The sequence below is a fragment of the Citrus clementina genome, unplaced genomic scaffold (assembly GCF_000493195.1).
Source record: "Citrus clementina cultivar Clemenules unplaced genomic scaffold, Citrus_clementina_v1.0 scaffold_3, whole genome shotgun sequence".
NCBI lineage: Eukaryota > Viridiplantae > Streptophyta > Magnoliopsida > Sapindales > Rutaceae > Citrus > Citrus x clementina.
Genome location: NW_006262339.1, coordinates 44,840,203 through 44,858,794, shown reverse-complemented (window position 1 = coordinate 44,858,794; position 18,592 = coordinate 44,840,203). Strand labels below are relative to the sequence as shown.

The 18,592-nt window shown below is 38.8% G+C and overlaps 3 protein-coding genes and 1 long non-coding RNA gene across 4 annotated transcripts; 3 read left to right on the top strand and 1 right to left on the bottom strand.

Moving 5' to 3' along the window:
- The first annotated feature begins 54 nt into the window (after positions 1-54).
- LOC18048411 (RNA exonuclease 4) lies at positions 55-3,142 on the top strand. The gene is made up of 7 exons (XM_024186940.1): positions 55-120; positions 423-574; positions 673-806; positions 957-1,180; positions 1,273-1,479; positions 2,142-2,222; positions 2,724-3,142. The coding sequence occupies exons 1-7, from the start codon at positions 80-82 to the stop codon at positions 2,944-2,946; spliced, it is 1,062 nt and encodes a 353-aa protein (XP_024042708.1). The 5' UTR covers positions 55-79; the 3' UTR covers positions 2,947-3,142.
- A 191-nt stretch (positions 3,143-3,333) lies between these two features.
- LOC18048410 (mediator of RNA polymerase II transcription subunit 33B) lies at positions 3,334-11,412 on the top strand. Its single transcript, XM_006444071.2, has 12 exons — positions 3,334-3,896; positions 4,016-4,126; positions 4,386-4,733; positions 4,879-5,198; positions 5,287-5,378; positions 5,803-6,163; positions 6,528-6,741; positions 7,311-7,425; positions 7,580-7,741; positions 8,228-8,888; positions 9,450-9,656; positions 10,112-11,412. The coding sequence occupies exons 1-12, from the start codon at positions 3,607-3,609 to the stop codon at positions 11,230-11,232; spliced, it is 4,002 nt and encodes a 1,333-aa protein (XP_006444134.1). The 5' UTR covers positions 3,334-3,606; the 3' UTR covers positions 11,233-11,412.
- Positions 11,413-13,815: 2,403 nt separating this feature from the next.
- LOC112100002 lies at positions 13,816-15,210 on the top strand. The gene is made up of 2 exons (XM_024187566.1): positions 13,816-14,580; positions 14,656-15,210. Exons 1-2 carry the CDS (start codon positions 13,816-13,818, stop codon positions 15,208-15,210), a joined length of 1,320 nt encoding a protein of 439 aa, XP_024043334.1.
- A 2,111-nt stretch (positions 15,211-17,321) lies between these two features.
- Positions 17,322-17,677, bottom strand: LOC112100408. The gene is made up of 3 exons (XR_002906779.1): positions 17,632-17,677; positions 17,439-17,546; positions 17,322-17,342 (listed from the first exon to the last, which is right to left on the bottom strand). It is a non-coding gene; the product is annotated as an uncharacterized LOC112100408 (long non-coding RNA).
- Between the last annotated feature and the right edge of the window lie 915 nt (positions 17,678-18,592).

Below are 18,592 nucleotides of genomic sequence, written 5' to 3'. Positions count from 1 at the left end.
TCTTTTAAAGGGTTTTATCCTTGCTTCATAATAATTTCAGCAGAAAGTCGATGAAATTTCCGAGTCATCAGGTGTTGAAATGGACACTGAAGCGGAGCTTCCGAAAAGGTCAACGGCAAGGTAACACTCTCTCAATTACATTTTGCTAAAAGAGGCAACGGTCGATACAGCAAAAATGAGGGTTTTGACTTTTTGAGAATAATTAGTTAATGCAATTTTGAGCTATTTACCTTTTTGGGTCATCAGAATTTACCCTTCTTATAGTTATGTACTCGTCTTCTTAGCTTTGTAAAGTCTAATGGGTGATTTTGTCAGCTCTGGTGATTGCATTTGCTGTGTCGGTGCTTCGTTGTTTTTGTGTGCTACACTTGTTGAGACAATGGTCATGGGTAATGTGACTCCTGTGCTTACATTACTTTCAGGCACAAATGTGTTGCGTGCTACAAACAATTTAAGCGAAAGGATCATCTTATTGAGCACATGAAAATCTCATACCATTCAGTTCATCAGCCAAAATGTGCTGTCTGTCAAAAACTCTCTAAATCTTTTGAATCTCTGCGGGAACATCTTACTGGTAAAATATATTTTCATGTTCATTCTGATTGGTCCATTCGTCAGTTGCTTATTTTGTTTTCCTTCTTATAGGTTCTTATTTTATTTTCCTTCTTATAGGTCCATTATCAAAAGCACATTGTTCGGGGATTTTCTCTGACAGAGGGTGCAATCTTTGTATGAATATTTTTGATAGCCCCAGTTCTCTTATCAAGCATAAAGAAGCATGTTCCCTTTCTGCACCTGTTCCCTTTGTAAGTTGATTATTGAATTTTTAGGGTTGCCGCTAGGAAACTTCTAGGATTGTTATCTCATGTAGTTTTTAAACCTTTTGACAATCAATTGCAGAACATCTGATCATTTCCTAGACATTCACACTTTGAATATTTTGTTGATTGCCGCAGGAAAAAACACTGTCTAATGCAGAATCTCAAAAGAAAATTTCAGGGGCAATTGATGAAAAGCGCACATGCAGAGGTCCCAAAGCAGTTGCTATGGACTGTGAAATGGTTGGTGGTGGAAGCAATGGAACACTTGATCTTTGTGCTAGAGTTTGCCTTGTTGATGAAGATGAGAATGTAATTTTTCACACATATGTTCAACCCCAACTTCCTGTCACTAACTACAGGCATTTCCCTGCCCTACATTGTTTTTGATTCTGCAAATTAATCATTAGGAAGAACCTGCTGATCATTGATATATCTTCGTAAATAATTTCAGATATGAAGTAACTGGGTTGACTGAAGAGGATATAAAAAATGCCATGCCTCTTAAAGAAGTGAAGGATAAAATTTTGGAAATTTTGAACAATGGAGAGTCTACCGGGAGGCTTATGTTGGATGGTGGAAAGGCCAGACTTCTTGTGGGTCATGGTCTAGAGCATGATTTGGATAGCTTGAGGATGAATTACCCTGATCACATGCTGAGGTAATATAAATATTTTAAAGATTTTTGACCTGTCTAATTGATTTAAGTTCACTTTCATTGAAAGATACATGATAAAAAGGATGGATTGTTATTTGAATCGGACAAATGTCATAATATGGTTCAAATCACCCACTCAGCTGGTTATCTATGTTCAATTCAAAGTAAAATGTGTTTATAGATCTTCTCAATCTGCAATACAATCAAACTTGATTGTGATTTGGGATCTGGAAATGAGAATCACACTTCTTTTAAAACAATCTTGTGATGTATCTATGATTACCTCCTTTACCTTATTTCCTGGGCTTAAACTTCAAGTCTTCTCCAGCAAAGGCCACCAAACTCGAGCAGCCACAGTTATGGTAAAAGTTTTGATGAAATTTCTACTAGTAGCATTTAAACTTAGCTTCAAAAGTTTTACTTGGAGAAAAATAACTCTGAACTCTGTTTGTATCTAGTTGCATTGGTTTCATAAGTTTCACTTGGTGAAAAAATAAACCTGAACTCTGTTTGTATCTAGTTTCATGTGTTTTGGCTCTCACAGTTTTGATTTCAATATTTTAAGACATTTTCGATTATCATATATTTTGTCTATGCAGCTGTATTGTTGCATTGAAGCATGGCCTTTTTTTTTTGCGCCTTAAAATAACCTTTTCTTTGTGTAGGGATACTGCAAAATATCGTCCATTGATGAAGACAAATCTGGTTAGCCACTCGCTCAAGTACCTCACCAGAACGTATCTAGGGCAAGTTATTTTTGCTTTCAGCACCCATCCTCATCACTAACACCCCCACCCCTCTCCCTTTAATTTTTTAAATTTTCTTTGTTATCCTGAAGTTTCTTGTTCATGTGGAGCTGCTATTGATATTTCTTTTCTTTTACAAGGGAAAAAGGAAAGAGGAAACTTTTAACTGATTCTAACATTTCACTATTCCACTGTTAAACTATAAAGGTTCTTGGATGCTGTTTATGTTAGAAAGTCTCGTAACTTTTTTAAAATTTATAGTTGATGTGATAGGGGAAGCAAGAATTCCTAAAGAAGGTCAAAGAAGAAATTTAGTAAAATGAAAGGAAAACAGTCTTTTGTTCCCATGCAATATCTATATGCATTTTATGATTTCAAATAACACGTCGGCAGAGTATGGTATGGTCGGCCACTTGGTGTCTATTCAATGTTTGGAGTTCTGCGATCACTAATGTAATCTGTAAGAAGGATAGAAAATCACCGTATTTATTTGCTTCACAGGTATGATATACAGTCTGGGGTGCATGATCCATACGAAGATTGTGTATCTGTCATGAGACTGTACAAGAGATTCCGCAGACAAGATCATCAGGTAGAAGAAATTGGAAACCAAAATACTACCGGCAGTTTTGATTCTTACAAATACAAGGAGCTTGAGAAGATGAGCCCAAATGAACTGTACCAGATATCAAAATCAGACTATAGATGCTGGTGCTTGGATTAGTATGGAGCCTTAGCTTGTGTACCTCTGCTTTCTTCATCTCTATGTATATAGCAATTTTTATGAAGCACCACCTTTCTGATTTCGCGCGCACATGAATGAATGCTTTTCTATTGCAAATGAATTACGGTCTCCATCATCAGATATCGCGCCATGTTTCTAGTTTCAAATTAACCTTCTTTCTTTTCTGTTTTGTGCAAATGGGGACAATTTGAGGTACAAATATTATATAATTAAAAGGGAAACAAACGAACAAAAATATATATATATTTTTTCTTTTTTTGGATGCCATGAATTATTTTATTCATTCAACCGGCCATCAAAGCGGCGTGTAATATCCTATTAAATGTAATCGCGCAAATATCATTTCAGTTGCGAAAGAAGTATTTAATTGTTTGATAGTCGCTGTACCTGTTGATGTTATTTTAATCATGCGGAACTGCCGGCCCGCCCGCCTTTTGCTATCTTGACTTTCGTAATATTTACAGCAAAGTGACAAAAGCGCAAAACGTTTTAATCAATCTGCGAAGAAAATCAAACTAAATAGTAATCGTATAGAGACTTTTCCGCCCTTATCTCATTTAACGTGTCGCTCTCTTACCGTGTAACTAAATGGAATGAAAAATTGTATCTACAATCTCTAGAAGAAGAGCCTTGAAACTGATGGCGGTGAATCATCAACAACAGAGTCTATGGCGCGAAGTGCTGGAGCTGACGAAGACGGCGCAGGACCGGAACACCGACCCTCTGACATGGGCGATTCAACTCAGCTCCACGCTCAACTCGGCCGCCGACGGGGACGGGCCGACTCTCCCATCCACCGAGCTGGCTCACCTCCTCGTCTCTCACATCTGCTGGGACAATCACGTTCCTATCACATGGAAGTTCCTCGAGAAAGCCTTGACTTTGAAGATCGTCCCTCCCTCTCTCGTTCTCGCTCTCCTCTCCACGAGGTTTGAATTTTCATGTTTTTATATTTATGCTTACACTTACAATTACATAGTTTTTTTTTCTGTTTTTTTTTTTAAAAATTAACTAAATCATGGGAAATGCAATCATTTATTTACTACAGGGTCATTTCAAATCGGCAGCTTCACCCTGCAGCATACAGGCTTTATTTGGAATTTCTTACGCGGCATGCCTTTTCTTTTGCATCACTAGTGAATGGGCCAAATTACGATAAGTATGAATCAAATTCGTTTCTTTTTATTATGTCACACTTATTTGACTTAGGCTCTGTTTGATATTGCTCTATCTATCTGCAGCGGTAAAGTGTTAACTTTGGTTTACTTACTATCAACTTTTAGCTCTTATTTTGCAGCTGGAACTTCATATTTCAGCTCAGCTGCATGCATTCTGTTTCATGTTGTTTTTGTTGGATATTTTGCTTGGAAATTATTGATGTAATGGGCACTGACACATCTTCATTGTGAAATTTACAGGATCATGAATTCTATAGATGATGTTCTTAATCTTTCCCAGATTTTTGGCCTTAAAGTGTGTGAGTCGGGGGTTCTTCTTGTTGAGTTTGTCTTTTCAGTTGTATGGCAGTTGCTTGATGCATCATTAGATGATGAAGGCTTGCTGGAATTTGCTTCAGACAAGAATTTCAAATGGCCAACTAGGCCACAAGACATGGAAATAGATGGGATTGATGGCTTTATTGATAAGAGGTCTGAGCACCACGAGGGACTTTTCAGAGCTAATACTACAATGGCCATTGAGTTAATTGGAGAGTTTCTTCAAAACAAAGTCACTTCAAGGATTCTTTACCTGGCACATATGAACATGTGAGAGCTTGTTTTTATTAGATATCTTTTAACTTCATCTTAAATAATGATTGACATTACTAATATTTGAGTTGATTTCTTTTAGAGTTTGGAGGAAGGTTACTTTGAGATGTCATTAATGCACGAACCCCATTATTCTTCTCAGGCCATCACACTGGGGAGGTTTCATTGAGCGGCTAAGGCTGCTTGCACTGAAGTCAGCTGCTTTGAGGAATTCGAAAGTTATAACTCCTGAGGCCCTTCTGCAGTTGGCATCTGATACACGTGGGGATTTGGGTAGGAAGTCTAAAACAGCACCACAAAAAGAGTGTCATGCAGTGGCATTTCCTGGTTCTTTAATGTCGTTGGCCGGTCAATGTAATGGGACAAGTCGGTCTGCCCTGTGGCTTCCAATTGATTTGTTTCTGGAAGATGCTATGGATGGAACTCAAGTTGCTGCAACTAGTGCTGTTGAAATTCTCACTGGTAAAATTGGATTGTTGTATTGTGATGCTAGTTCATTGCTTTCTCTACTTCTTCTAGGCAGCGTTATTGAGGCAAGTCAATAATGCAGGTTTAGTAAAGGCTCTGCAGGTAGTAAATGGTACTACATGGCATGATACGTTTTTGGGTCTGTGGATTGCAGCTCTACGGCTTCTTCAAAGGGTAGGAGTTAGTACCAGCTTGATTTTGTTGCTTCAAATTTTGAAAATAGCTTTATATCAGCTTGCCTAAACTTTTTGGGATATGGTATCGCTTTATGGCTGAGGAATCTAAAACATCTATGTTGTGTCTAATGTATGGATTACATGTTTTATAAATAGAGCCAGAACATGAAAAAGAAATGTTCGAAAAATAGAAATGTATACTGTGAATTTAGTAACTTTGAGCATGCATGGATGGAATTTGCTTACTCTTATGTTTATGCCAACTTACATTTTATTGATTCCCGATTGGATCTGTCTAGCCAATCTAGTCACTTGCAATTTGACCTGAATCATTTTCAAGGTTCCAGTGTAATTTTACATGCTTCTGTTTCGAGAAATCTATAATGACATGCCTTAATTTTTTATTTTGGTGTATCTTTTAGGAAAGGGACCCATCAGAAGGCCCTGTACCTCGCATTGACTCTAGCTTGTGCATGGTATTGTCTGTCACAACACTTACGGTTGCTGACATTATTGAGGAGGAGGAAAGTGAGTTGATTGATGAAACTGAACAAAGCCCAAGCAATCTTCCAAAAGACAAGCAGGCTCCAGGAAGACGGCGGAAAGATTTAGTCACAAGTCTACAACTGTTGGGTGATTTTGAGGACATGTTAACTCCACCTCCATTTGTTCGTTCAATAGCCAATCAAGCTGCTGCAAAAGCAATTATGTTCATTTCAGGTCTCACAGTTGGTAATGGTTACTATGAAAGTGTGAGCATGAATGGCTTGGCCACGAGCTGTTGTAAGTGATATTATTATTTCGGTTTCACAACTTTATTTATGTAGTTTATTTTGTGGAGAAAAGTAAGTAAACTTTTCTACATGTTTCTGCCCGGGCCCATCTTCGCATATATCTCCCCCAAGCTTTTCTTGAACAAATATTTTTGATTAATCAATCATTTCGGAAATTTCCCTTAATTTAAGATTTCATAAAAGAAATTTTTATGAACTAATTGAATCTGAAAATTACATAGCCCCTTTCACATTATTCATCTTAGATTCTTATTCTTGAATATGTTTTTGAATTTCCCTTTCATTGACTGTGGAGAGATATTGTCTTGTCTTCTTTAAATAACTTTGCTTTCAATCTTTCACTTTCCTTGCAGTAGGAAACATGCGGCATCTAATTGTCGAGGCTTGTATTGCCAGGAATCTGCTGGACACATCTGCATATCTTTGGCCGGGCTACGTGAATGCTTCAGACAGCAACCAAGTACCCTGTAGTATTGCTACCCAAATGTCCGGTTGGTCATCATTGATGAAGGGGTCGCCTCTAACTCCATCTTTGACAAATGCTTTAGTTGTAACTCCAGCTTCTAGGTATGCTGCTTCTTGAATCTCTCAATAGCATATCTATTAATTTCTTTTTGTTCTAGATCAATCATTCTAATAATCGCCCTAGAATCACACATTTTCTATCAATTTCTTTATTTTATGTTCATTTTTTATTATATACATAATTTATCAAGTGTAGTGCCCTGCTAACATTAAAATGCTTGAATAAATGAAGTAACTTTGACAAAAGTAGATCTAATCTCATAATATTAGTCAATGACCTCACTGAATTTTTTCAGCTGAAATATTGATTTAGTGGCCTGAATGATTCTGCCTAATATAGTTACACAAATGCAATTATGATGTCAGTCAATGCACGTAAAAAATGCATACTTGAAGTAATAGCCTTTATTTTTCCGCTATTCTATTTCCAATTTGGCTAGGAAAACAGCATGGTTGTCATGTTAACTGCAGCATTCCTGGTTTTTTCTGACTATGACCTGGTCTTCAGTTACAACAATCTTTTTCCTGAAGCCAGGTATATCAGATGCTCTTTTTTGTAAATTTACCCAGTGATATGGGAACTTAATCTAAGCTCATGGATTTGATGGAAGCTTAGCAGAGATCGAGAAGGTATATGAGATTGCAGTCAATGGTTCAGACGATGAGAAGATATGTGCTGCTACAGTTCTTTGTGGGGCATCTCTGGTTCGTGGTTGGAGTGTTCAGGTAACATAGTGGATGCTATTATGTTTACTTACAGACTCTCTATCAGCCAATGGCAAACTTTCCCGCCGTCTTCCTTATTGGTTCAGGAGTCGTGTTACTTTTCCTGGTTCCTATGTCCTTTATAGTGAATTTTTCTTTTGGTTCTTGTTTGTAGGAAAACACCATTCTTTTCATTATAAAGCTGCTGTCGCCTCCAGTTCCTGCAGATTATTCTGGGAGTGAAAGTCATTTAATTGGTTATGCTGCATTACTGAACACTCTTCTTGTTGGAATATCATCTGTGGATTGCATCCAGATTTTTTCTTTACACGGCTGGGTAGGTTCTATTTAAGCATATTATAGCTTCATGTTTGAAATTTGAACTAATTGCAAAAATAGTAGCGAAACAAGTTCTTGAAGAGGTTCGGTTACTAGAGTCCAGAAAGAATATGTCCTTGGTTCATGGAAAATAAATGAAATCTAGAGGGCTCCTATTTATTTGAAGATGAAGAAAGGAATCCTCCTAAGTTCTTTGTATCTATGAAATAAAAAGAAACCCTGAGAACAAAATATGAAGACCAGAAAGAAATTGAAGTAGCATCGCTTTCCTCATCCGTGTAGGTCACTTCGCTAATGATCTTAGCTAATGATGCATGGCTGCTTGCATATATTTCTGCTGACTCAATAATTGAAAATATTGGAATTTATTAAAAATAAAAACGGACAAAAGCTAAAGGGACAAAAGCTAAAGGTCCAATCTAAGGAATGAAGAAACCTAAGGTCTTCATGTTGTCAGCTAATTTTGTTCAATTTCTATTGCCAGGTTCCACTACTTGCAGCTGCATTGATGCCCATTTGTGAGGTTTTTGGATCAAGCATACCAAATGCCTCATGGACTCTTTCATCGGGAGAAGAATTCTCTTGTTATGCAGTGTTCTCCAATGCATTTACCATTCTAGTGAGATTATGGAGGTTCCATAAACCTCCTCTTGAACAGTTAACTGTAGACATGCCACTGGTTGCTTCCCAACTAAGTCCTGAATATCTCCTGCTAGTTCGTAACTCTAAATTAGCATCTTTTGGGACTTCACCAAAGGATCAAATGAAAAGCAAAAGATTTTCAAAAAATATAAAGTTTTCTACAGATCCCATATTTATGGACTCTTTTCCCAAATTAAAGCGATGGTATCGACAGAATGAAGAGTGTATTGCTTCCACCCTCACTGGTCTTGTACATGGGACCTCTGTTCATCTGATTGTTGATGCGCTTCTCACTAAGATGTTTAGAAAGATTAATAGAAGTGGGACGCCTTTAACTTCTGCAACTTCTGGAAGTACCAATTCATCTGGTTCTGGTTTGGAGGATGTATCAATTAAACTCAAAGTTCCTGCATGGGACATCCTGGAAGCAACTCCTTTTGTGCTTGATGCTGCTCTGGCCGCCTGCGCCCATGGCAGATTGTCACCTCGTGAACTGGCTACAGGTTTGTCTAATATACTTAAAGAGGGAAGGAATGCTTTTGTTATTGAATCTTTATCATCTAGGTGCGACATTTACTTGAAAGATGAAAGTACACTTGGAGCTTGGTGAGAAGGGATCTAGTGGTTGGCGGTTCATGCAGTTGATTATTATATGTTTATTTCTATATGCTGGGCCTATATAAACAGTAAATTAGTGGCCCACTTATTTCATATAAGATAATGAGTTTTCTTTTTCTTAAGATATTATATTTTTCATTTACAGAAATTTAAATCCACTTTGGGAAGTTTCATATCAATGTCTGAAATTCTAGTGTCAAATTACAGTTTACTCGATGTATTGTTACAAAATTACCACTGACCTCAATTTTTCTTTTATATATATCACCATTTACAAAAATATTGTTTGTTGATCTGCCCGTATTATCTTTTCAATGATCTAAGCATATCTTGTTGGCATCTGTGAGGTGGTAAACGTATATATGAAATGTATGACGGTTTTATTCATATTTCTCAATATATCATATACTTGTCTGCCTCTTAAAATCTTTTTACTCTTATCTCAGGACTCAAAGAACTTTCTGATTGTCTTCCAGCAACTCTGGCAACCGTTGTTAGCTACTTTTCTGCAGAAGTAACACGGGGCTTATGGAAGCCAGCCTTTATGAATGGAACTGACTGGCCAAGCCCTGCTACAAATTTATCCTCTATAGAACAACAGATCAAGAAAATCCTAGCTGCCACTGGTGTTGATGTCCCAACCGTTGCCGTAGGTATTTCTTCATATTGTCTGTTATGTGAGTTATTATATCTGCTTTGTTGAATGCTCGTCAATGGACACAATGAAATTTCTTCACATCTACTGCCTTACTGCCATCACAACCAAGAATAATCATCCTTTTCCATTCAACTCTTTTGAGTAAAAGTCGTGTCAGTCAACTCTCCTAGACACTCTGTCACTTATGGTTGAGCTGGTATTATTTGTAAGGAAAATATGTACCCAGGAATTAATAATTTAACTTGAGATTTTGATCAACACATATACATTCTTAAACAGAGGAGGTTCGGCTCCTGATGATAAAGGTGGAAGAGTGGAATTACTTGCGGTTTTTTTGATGTTATAATAAATGAGTGCAATGAATGAAATATCATTTCAGATTTACCGGGAATTTTATGGTTCTATAAATCAGTCTGTTTGATATTATGCCTCAAACTTGTTTGCTTGCAGGGGGAAATTCTCCAGCTACGCTTCCTTTACCATTGGCTGCCCTAGTTAGCCTCACAATAACATTTAAACTTGATAAAGCCTCTGATCGTTTTCTCGCTCTAGTAGGCCTTGGCTTGAGTTCTCTTGCCTCTAGTTGCCCCTGGCCATGCATGCCCATTGTAGCCTCACTATGGGCTCAGAAAGTAAAGCGTTGGAATGACTTCCTTGTGTTCTCTGCTTCTGGCACAGTCTTCCACTATAATACTGATGCTGTAGTCCAACTCCTCAAGAGCTGCTTCACATCCACTCTTGGGTTGACTTCCTCTCACAATTACAGCAATGGTGGTGTAGGTGCCCTTCTTGGCCATGGATTTGGCTCACACTTTTCAGGCGGTATCTCTCCAGTTGGCCCTGGTATTCTCTACTTGCGAGTTCACCGTTCTGTTAGAGATGTCATGTTCATGAAAGAGGAAATTCTCTCTATTTTAATGCATTGTGTTAGAGATATTGCTAGCTGTGGGCTGCCCAGGGAGAAATTGGAGAAATTGAAGAAGACCAAACATGGAATGAGATATGGGCAAGTATCTCTTGCTGCAGCAATGACACGTGCCAAGCTTGCAGCTTCACTTGGGGCTTCATTAGTTTGGATATCTGGTGGATCAAGTTTGGTGCACTCTTTATTGACAGAAACTCTGCCATCTTGGTTTATATCAGTGCATGGACTGGTGCAGGAAGGAGGGGAATCAGGATGCATGGTTGGCATGTTGGGAGGTTATGCACTTGCGTACTTTGCAGTGTATTGTGCAACATTTGCTTGGGGTGTGGACTCGGAATCACGAGCATCAAAGAAGCGACCAACGGTTCTTGGGACTCACCTAGAATTTCTTGCAAGTGCACTAGACAGGAAGATATCAGTGGGTTGTGATTGCGCCACTTGGCGGGCCTATGTATCAGGGTTTGTTACCTTGATTGTGGGTTGCACACCAACATGGATGCTAGAGATTAATGTGGATGCATTAAAGAGGCTGAGCAAGGGTCTGAGGCAATGGGATGAGGAAGAATTGGCCCTGACCCTGCTGGGAGTAGGCGGCGTTGGTGCAATGGGTGCAGCTGCCCAATTGATTGTTGAAAGTAAAATTTAGAGGTATTAGCTTATAAGGTAGAAGATTACTTGTATGGATTATATTATCTAATATAATCCTTTCCGTCTAGCGGATGTTTGTAACAAAAAACTGCTACATTAATTATTATTATTATTATTATTATTATTGCTTGTAAAATCAAAACATAATATGATATAATGGAAAATCAGGTTAGAATTATGAACTAGCTACCTAACACCTTTAGTTATGATATCACAGAATCCCTCGAACCCGCTAGGGAAATTTACAAAAATAGCCAAAAAAAATTAGGCATTTTTCAACTTTAACCCCTCAAATTTTTTTCTATCATAACTAGTCAAACACCCTATTTTTGGACTATATTACCCTCATCATTTTCATCAAATTTACAAAGGCATGCCACTTTCCCTTATCAATTCCAGCACTTCCACCTCTTTTCCCTTTTCAACTTAACAAATTTCATCACTCAACAAACTCCATTACTCTCAATAAATTAGCAAATTTCATCAAACAAGTATTACATAATTGAAGATATAATTATCAATTGGAGAGCTTCTTAAGGTTAGTTTATACTCTTACCATAACCTAAACTTTTAATCTATTGATTTTATCATTTGAGTTCGAAATTGAAGTGAGTTTTTATTGCAAATGTTGTTATTTTTCATTAACAAAACAATGTGACTTGTTAAAGTAGTTAGTTTGAGTTGAGAAATGAAAATCAATTATTGAAACCCCTGAAAAATCGAGTAAAACAGAAACCCAGAACAAGTGAGACAGGCACCTGTCTCACATAAATCTACTGGTTTTATGTGAGACAGGCACCTGTCTCACTTGCCTGTCTCACCAAAATATGTGCGACAGGCAAGTGGGACAGGCGTGTGAGACAGGCGCATGTCTCACTTGTTACCACTGGTTTTATGTGAGACAGGCAAGTGGGACAGGCGCCTGTCTCATTTGTTACCACTGGTTTTATGGGTGAGACAGGGCAAGTGGGACAGGCGCCTGTCCTACATAAATTTGTTGGTTTTATGTGAGACAGGCAAGTGGGACAGGCGCCTGTCTCATTTGTTACCACTGGTTTTATGTGAGACAGGCAAGTGGGACAGGCGCCTGTCTTACATAAATTTGTTGGTTTTATGTGAGACAGGCACCTGTCCCACTGCCTGTCTCACTAAATTTAAGTTATTTTCCGAAAGTAATAACTTGGGCTACATGTGTCCGTTTTAGGTGTATAATATATCATTTCGAAACTTACGATGAGACGAAGTAAATCAAAAATTGTATACTTCATTTCATCCACATAAATGTACTGCATATTCATTTTTACTAGGTTTTGTAGCGTGAAATCTTATCTCTTTTGTTTTTTTTTTAGGTTTAATGGATTCCGTTGTACTTCAATTATGTTATGACGGTTGGTGGGAGACATTAGCAGATGGCCGTATGGAGTACGTGAATGCGAAGAATACAGCATTTTTAGTTCGGAAAGATTGTACGTTTGAGCAATTTATGGCAAGGGTGTATGAAGTTTTACAGATAAATCCTATTGAATATAGTTTGTCGATGAAGACAACTTTGAGATCTAGTAACACAATGTATCGTGCATGTTCACTACCTATGGATATATTTAATGATGAAATGGTTAATGTTGTGCTGCACATGGCCTCTGATGTGGTCAATTATGGATGCATCCCTATATTTGTCACCACACATTCTCGAGTTCCGGCCGAAAATCCTGAGCCACTTGTGGAAAGTGAAAGTTCGTTTAGAGCAAACGAGCCTGTCCCTGATATTGAGGAAGAGGTGTTACCACAACAAATGTCGTTCCAACAACATTACTCACCAGTCAACGAAAACAATGACACTATTGATGATAATGGCATTACGATATCGGATGTTGAAGATAATGTGTTACCATTAGGGACATCGTTAGGGCAACATTACTCTCCATTTCAAAATAATGAGTTCCGCAGTTATGATGATCCTGGTTATAACACCAACAACACAGAAGCTGATAATGTGCAAGGCATGAACTCCAATACTGAAGTTGATGATAGGGACACTGGTCATTCCGATATTCCTATCAATAATGAGGATGAGCATCAGTATGATATTCCTGTTAACAATAGAGAGAATCGACCTATTCCTCCGATGGCCCGTTCGAGGAGGAGGACAACAGTTGATCCCCTGGTGAGTCTTGCTCCAGTTTTGCCTTCAAACTTGGTTGCTCCAGACTTAGTTAGAAGCTATAATTCTGCGGACATTAGTGTGGGAAAGTTGTTCGTTGAGAAGAATGAGTTAATACTGGAATTGCGCAAAGTGGCCTTGCGGGAAAAGTTTGATTTCAAGATTGCACGGTCCACAACGACACGCTTTGAGGCTCATTGTTCTTCGGAATCATGTAATTGGCGTCTTCGCGCAACAAGAGGTTCGGATGAGCATAATGTTCCTTGGGTAGTGAGAAGAGTTGACAATGTTCATACGTGCTCTAATGAGGTTTTGCCTAGTGGCCTCCGCTAAGTTAGGAGTCGGGTTGTTGGCCATCTTATCGCGGATAAATTTATTCAGGATAAACGGATATACACGCCGAATGACATTAGAGCAGACATGCAGCAAGAATACGGGGTCCAGTTAACATATCAGCAAGCATATCGGGCTAAAGAAGTCGGTCTTGAAATAGTACGAGGGAACCCTGCAGAGTCATACAACTTACTTCCCAAATACTCTCACGTTTTGACTAAAGCGAATGAGGGCACAGTGACACACCTCCAGCGGGATGGAGATGATAATTTCTTATACTACTTTGTTGCGCTTGGATCTTCCATTAAGGGCTTCACACAGTACATAAGGCCTGTGATCGCTGTAGATGGCACTCATTTGAAGGGGCTATATCATGGAAGCATGTTTGTAGCAACATGTCTGGATGGTAATAATCAACTGTATCCGTTAGCTATTGGGGTCATGGATTCAGAAAACAATGATGCTTGGGAATGGTTTATGACGAAGTTACACGGAGTGATTGGCGATAGGCCAGAGTTAGTATTTATCTCTGATCGATGCACTGCCATCAAGCGAGCCGTTTTAAAAGCATTTCACACTGCTAGTCATGGAGTTTATTTTTACCATGTCAAAGGCAACATTAAGTCTAAATTCAGGATGTCCAAAGCTATTTGGGATCAATTCAAGCCAGCTTTTATTAATGCAGCAAAGGCATATGGACACGAAGAATTTAAAAGACAACTTGAAGGGTTGTGGATGCTCCACTCGGCCGCGGCTGATTACTTAGAGAATAATGTGGGCACGTGTAATTGGGCAAGGTCCGGATTTGAAGGTAGGAGATACAGCATACTTACCACCAACATTGCAGAAAGCGTGAATTCTTTAATGAGGGAACCGCGAAAATTTCCTGTTACTCATCTTGTTGATCACTTTAGAAAAACATTACAGCAATGGTTTTATGATAGGAAAATTGTCGCTAAATCGATGAGCACTCGTCTAACGACGTGGGCAGATGAGATACTCGGCGAAATGAGAATTTTGGCCGAAAGAATGACCGTTCGGCCAGTGTCTCAACATCGATTTCATGTTTTGGGTGGTGGTATGAAGGAAGGGATAGTTAACATTCATGAAAGAACTTGCTCCTGTAGAGTATTCCAACTCGATCAGCTTGTTTGTGCGCCTGCAATTGCTGCTTGTCTGATCGTCCGTGTGGATTACATAAGTCTTTGCTCTGATTATTACTCTAAAAATGCATTGGTCATGGCATATGCAGAACCAGTAGAGCCGGTTGGGGACATGACAGATTGGGACATTCCAGAAGAAATCCAGGAAATCAGAGTTAACCCACCGATCAAAGCACCACCACCTGGTCGTCGTCCAGAGTTAAGAATTCCTTCTATCGGTGAGGATGTTAACCGAAAAACTGTGAGATGTGGTCGATGCAACCAACCAGGTCATAACCGCAAGAGATGTAAAAATCCTATTGTGTCGAATCCAAACTGACTGTGTCGTTGTAACTAATTATGGATTATGAACTCTTATTATAATTTATATTACAATTATATGTAATGAGGTATATTATGTTATGTTCATTTGCATAATGAGTACTAAAGTTGATCAATAATTACTTATAGCTAAATATATGAATATATCAAAAGTTTATATCTATTAGAAAAACAATCTACATCCATACATCAAGTCTTAATACAATACAACGACTTACAAGGCAATATCGCCCGTGAATATATCTACAGCAATTTTCTTCCTGAAGTAATGCCCGTGGCTACTATCAAAATCAAGTTTTAGCCCGAACATCAAATACATTGTAAACATCAACATAAATACACCGCAATCACCACTTCCAGGTGATTGTTGGGGCACATCCTTAACGATTCTTACTTTCCAAGGGTCGGCACTCTGCAGCTCAGATCGAATGTTGTAGAATCCAACATCTTGAAGCCATTGAGGGAAGACGACCTGAAGAGGTTTGAATTTACGCAAATATGTTTTGTCCTCGCGAAAGGTAACCAACGAGTCGTAAATCCGCATCCTCCTCGCGCGAAGGTTCGCTCGAGCTAGTACCCAATGATCGCCGCCCAAATTCACAGGGATTAATATCTACATAAATAAATTGGTAAATTAGTATATTTTATACACAATTACCATAAGATTGAGTGACAATTCTTACCATATCGACATCCGTAAACAGTTTGGACATGAGATCTTCCCGCCCATCCATATAGCTGCTCAAGTTGTTGCCATATTGTAATGAATTGACATCACAACTACCATTGTTCCATAATTGCTTTAGGAACACCTATTACACGATGAGTAGAAAATTAATAACATTTCGAGATATTTAAAACATCGAAATTATAATTAATGATTATAAAATTTGAAAACATGCCCAAAAGTATGTATCTGTATGCGTGACGCGTTGTGGTAGTGCATTTGGAAACCGTCGTTGCTTCTCGCTGATCAAGCGGTAATACGTGTGAATATGCTGTGAAGGGATTATACCAAGTAAATTTATATCAATATCCATGCCAGCAGAAATATTATTGTGTATTGTAATGTACTGACCATTAAACACGCTTACCTCGTCACCAAACCACCCCATCGAAGCATTGCCCATAAGTATTTCAAAGAAATTTCGAGACTGTTGGACGGGCCAATCCACGGAAATGTTGCCGGCAAACCACTGATCAAACTCCTCACATAGTCTTGAGTCTTCTAGTCCCCTAAGCGGATTCATATCCACACTCGATCTTTCATCAATTTCATAGTCCGTAATGTTGAGTGCGGGTAGAGGCCTGACATTCCTAACTCTCTTGAAATGAGGAATGAAGTAAGGACTGCCAAATATATACGATGGTCGGTACGGACGCCCAAACTTACTAACGCCGGGAGGTGCCTCCGTGAATATCTGTACACTGTCATCACATATGTCCCCATGTAGACTGTACAAGGACATAGGGGTGTGCTCGTCGTCATTACCAGCATCAGTATGCGTACTATAGCCAGCATCAACGTTCGGACCATAGCAATCTGGGGCCTGTTGTTTCGAGGAGATGAACATATTAACATAAGTTCGGGTTTGAAATCATAATAACATAACGAAAACATACGAAACTTGCTCACCGAGGGCGCGGGGCCAAACGGAGAATCACCGTACGCGCCCTTTGAAGCACCCGCGCCAAACGAAGCCATAAACCCCATGACCGCTGCTCTATATTGTTGTGCTTCTCTGCGTTCCGCCATAAGTTCTGACCTCAGTTCGTTAATGGAACTGTGTCCAGTCTGAAGTTCCGACCTCAACTCGTGAATGGAAGACTCTATTTTATCCAGTCGTCCAACGAAATAATCATTGCGGAACTTAGTCCTTGCCTACAATTTACGCAAATAAGAAAGTAATGACAAAATGTCGGATAAGTATATGTGCATTGTAAATGTTCAAGACGACAGAAGTTACCTCTGGCTCATTTCTGTCATCTGAATCATGTGCGGATTCATAATGGTCGTCGGCAGCACCGGCATCCTCAACAAGACTCTGCTCCAGTCCTATTGGGCTCGTGGGGTCAGGATCCACCTCGTTTGGCCTTTGTACTGGATGTCGCATTGATTGAAGGCTGGTGCTGCACCAAGTAAAACAGAAAACAGTAAATACAAAAAAAACAAACATATAAATGACTTTGCATCCGATTTTCAATGATACTATAGATGATACCCACATTACGGACCCAACTTGGCAAATATGGCACGTAATCCTCGACACTCTTCCAATAATTTGTGGCTCTCTCCTTTGCATCCGGTTTCAGGGTTTGGAAAATGGTGTCATCCTGTCGTAAAGATTACCAAATTTTCAATTAGTATAACCATATATTATGTAATACTTATATACAAACATACATATAAATGACTTACAAGACGCTCGTTCAGGTATGAATACACTTCGCCGAAGTTAATATTTAAAGAAGCCACAGGCTTCCATCGCACGATCCGAGCACCCTTCCTCTTAATTTTCTCCACCCACTCTAATGGTAGTCCTTCGATCGCTTCAAAAATCCATGCCTTCAACAAGGAAATATATGAAGTAAAAAAACGTGTCATTAAATATTTATTATAACAAAACTAAGTTATAAAAAAAACTTCTTCACTTACATGCACTGCCGACGTAAAGCCGTAAAAGTTGTATTTCTCAATTCTATGCAATGGATTTTCTGCGCTTGCCTTCTTAAATTTTTTAGCTTTGTCGTTCAATACATTATCAATGCTTTTATATATTGTTTCCCATGACAAACGACCCCACGGAATACTTCGAAAATGATTTATGTCATCTACCTCATTAAGTAAATTGAAATTGATTTGACAATGATCCTTTCTTCCGTGTAGCACTCTATCAGCAAAGTAAAACATGGCAATTTTTAGCGCATCGGTGTCATTCATAGTCTTGAAGCGTAAGTTCATAAATATTTCCTCGAACTGGCCAAGATTTATATCGCGAATCCTGCCTCCAAAGTACTTATTAAGTAACCTATGATTTGTTTTATGCTTCGTCAGGAATACTTTTTCGCCATAACAAAGTCCCGTTACTAGGCACCACTCTCCAATCGATAGTCGTATCAAATGATCGCCAACTTGAAACCATAACTCATCTTTGTCATTTCCATCGCCATGTGACACTTGCCGAAGCAATATATTGTGCACAATCACGCCACTGAACGGATAGCTCCGGCACTATAGGAAATGCCCAAATATATCGTCTTTGAATAGCTTCAACTATTGCCTTGTTAATTTTTCCCAGATGGCATTAACAACGACATCTAATTTGCACATACTCGTGATACGCCTAGGGAAGTGATCAACATAAGGTATTTTCATCATT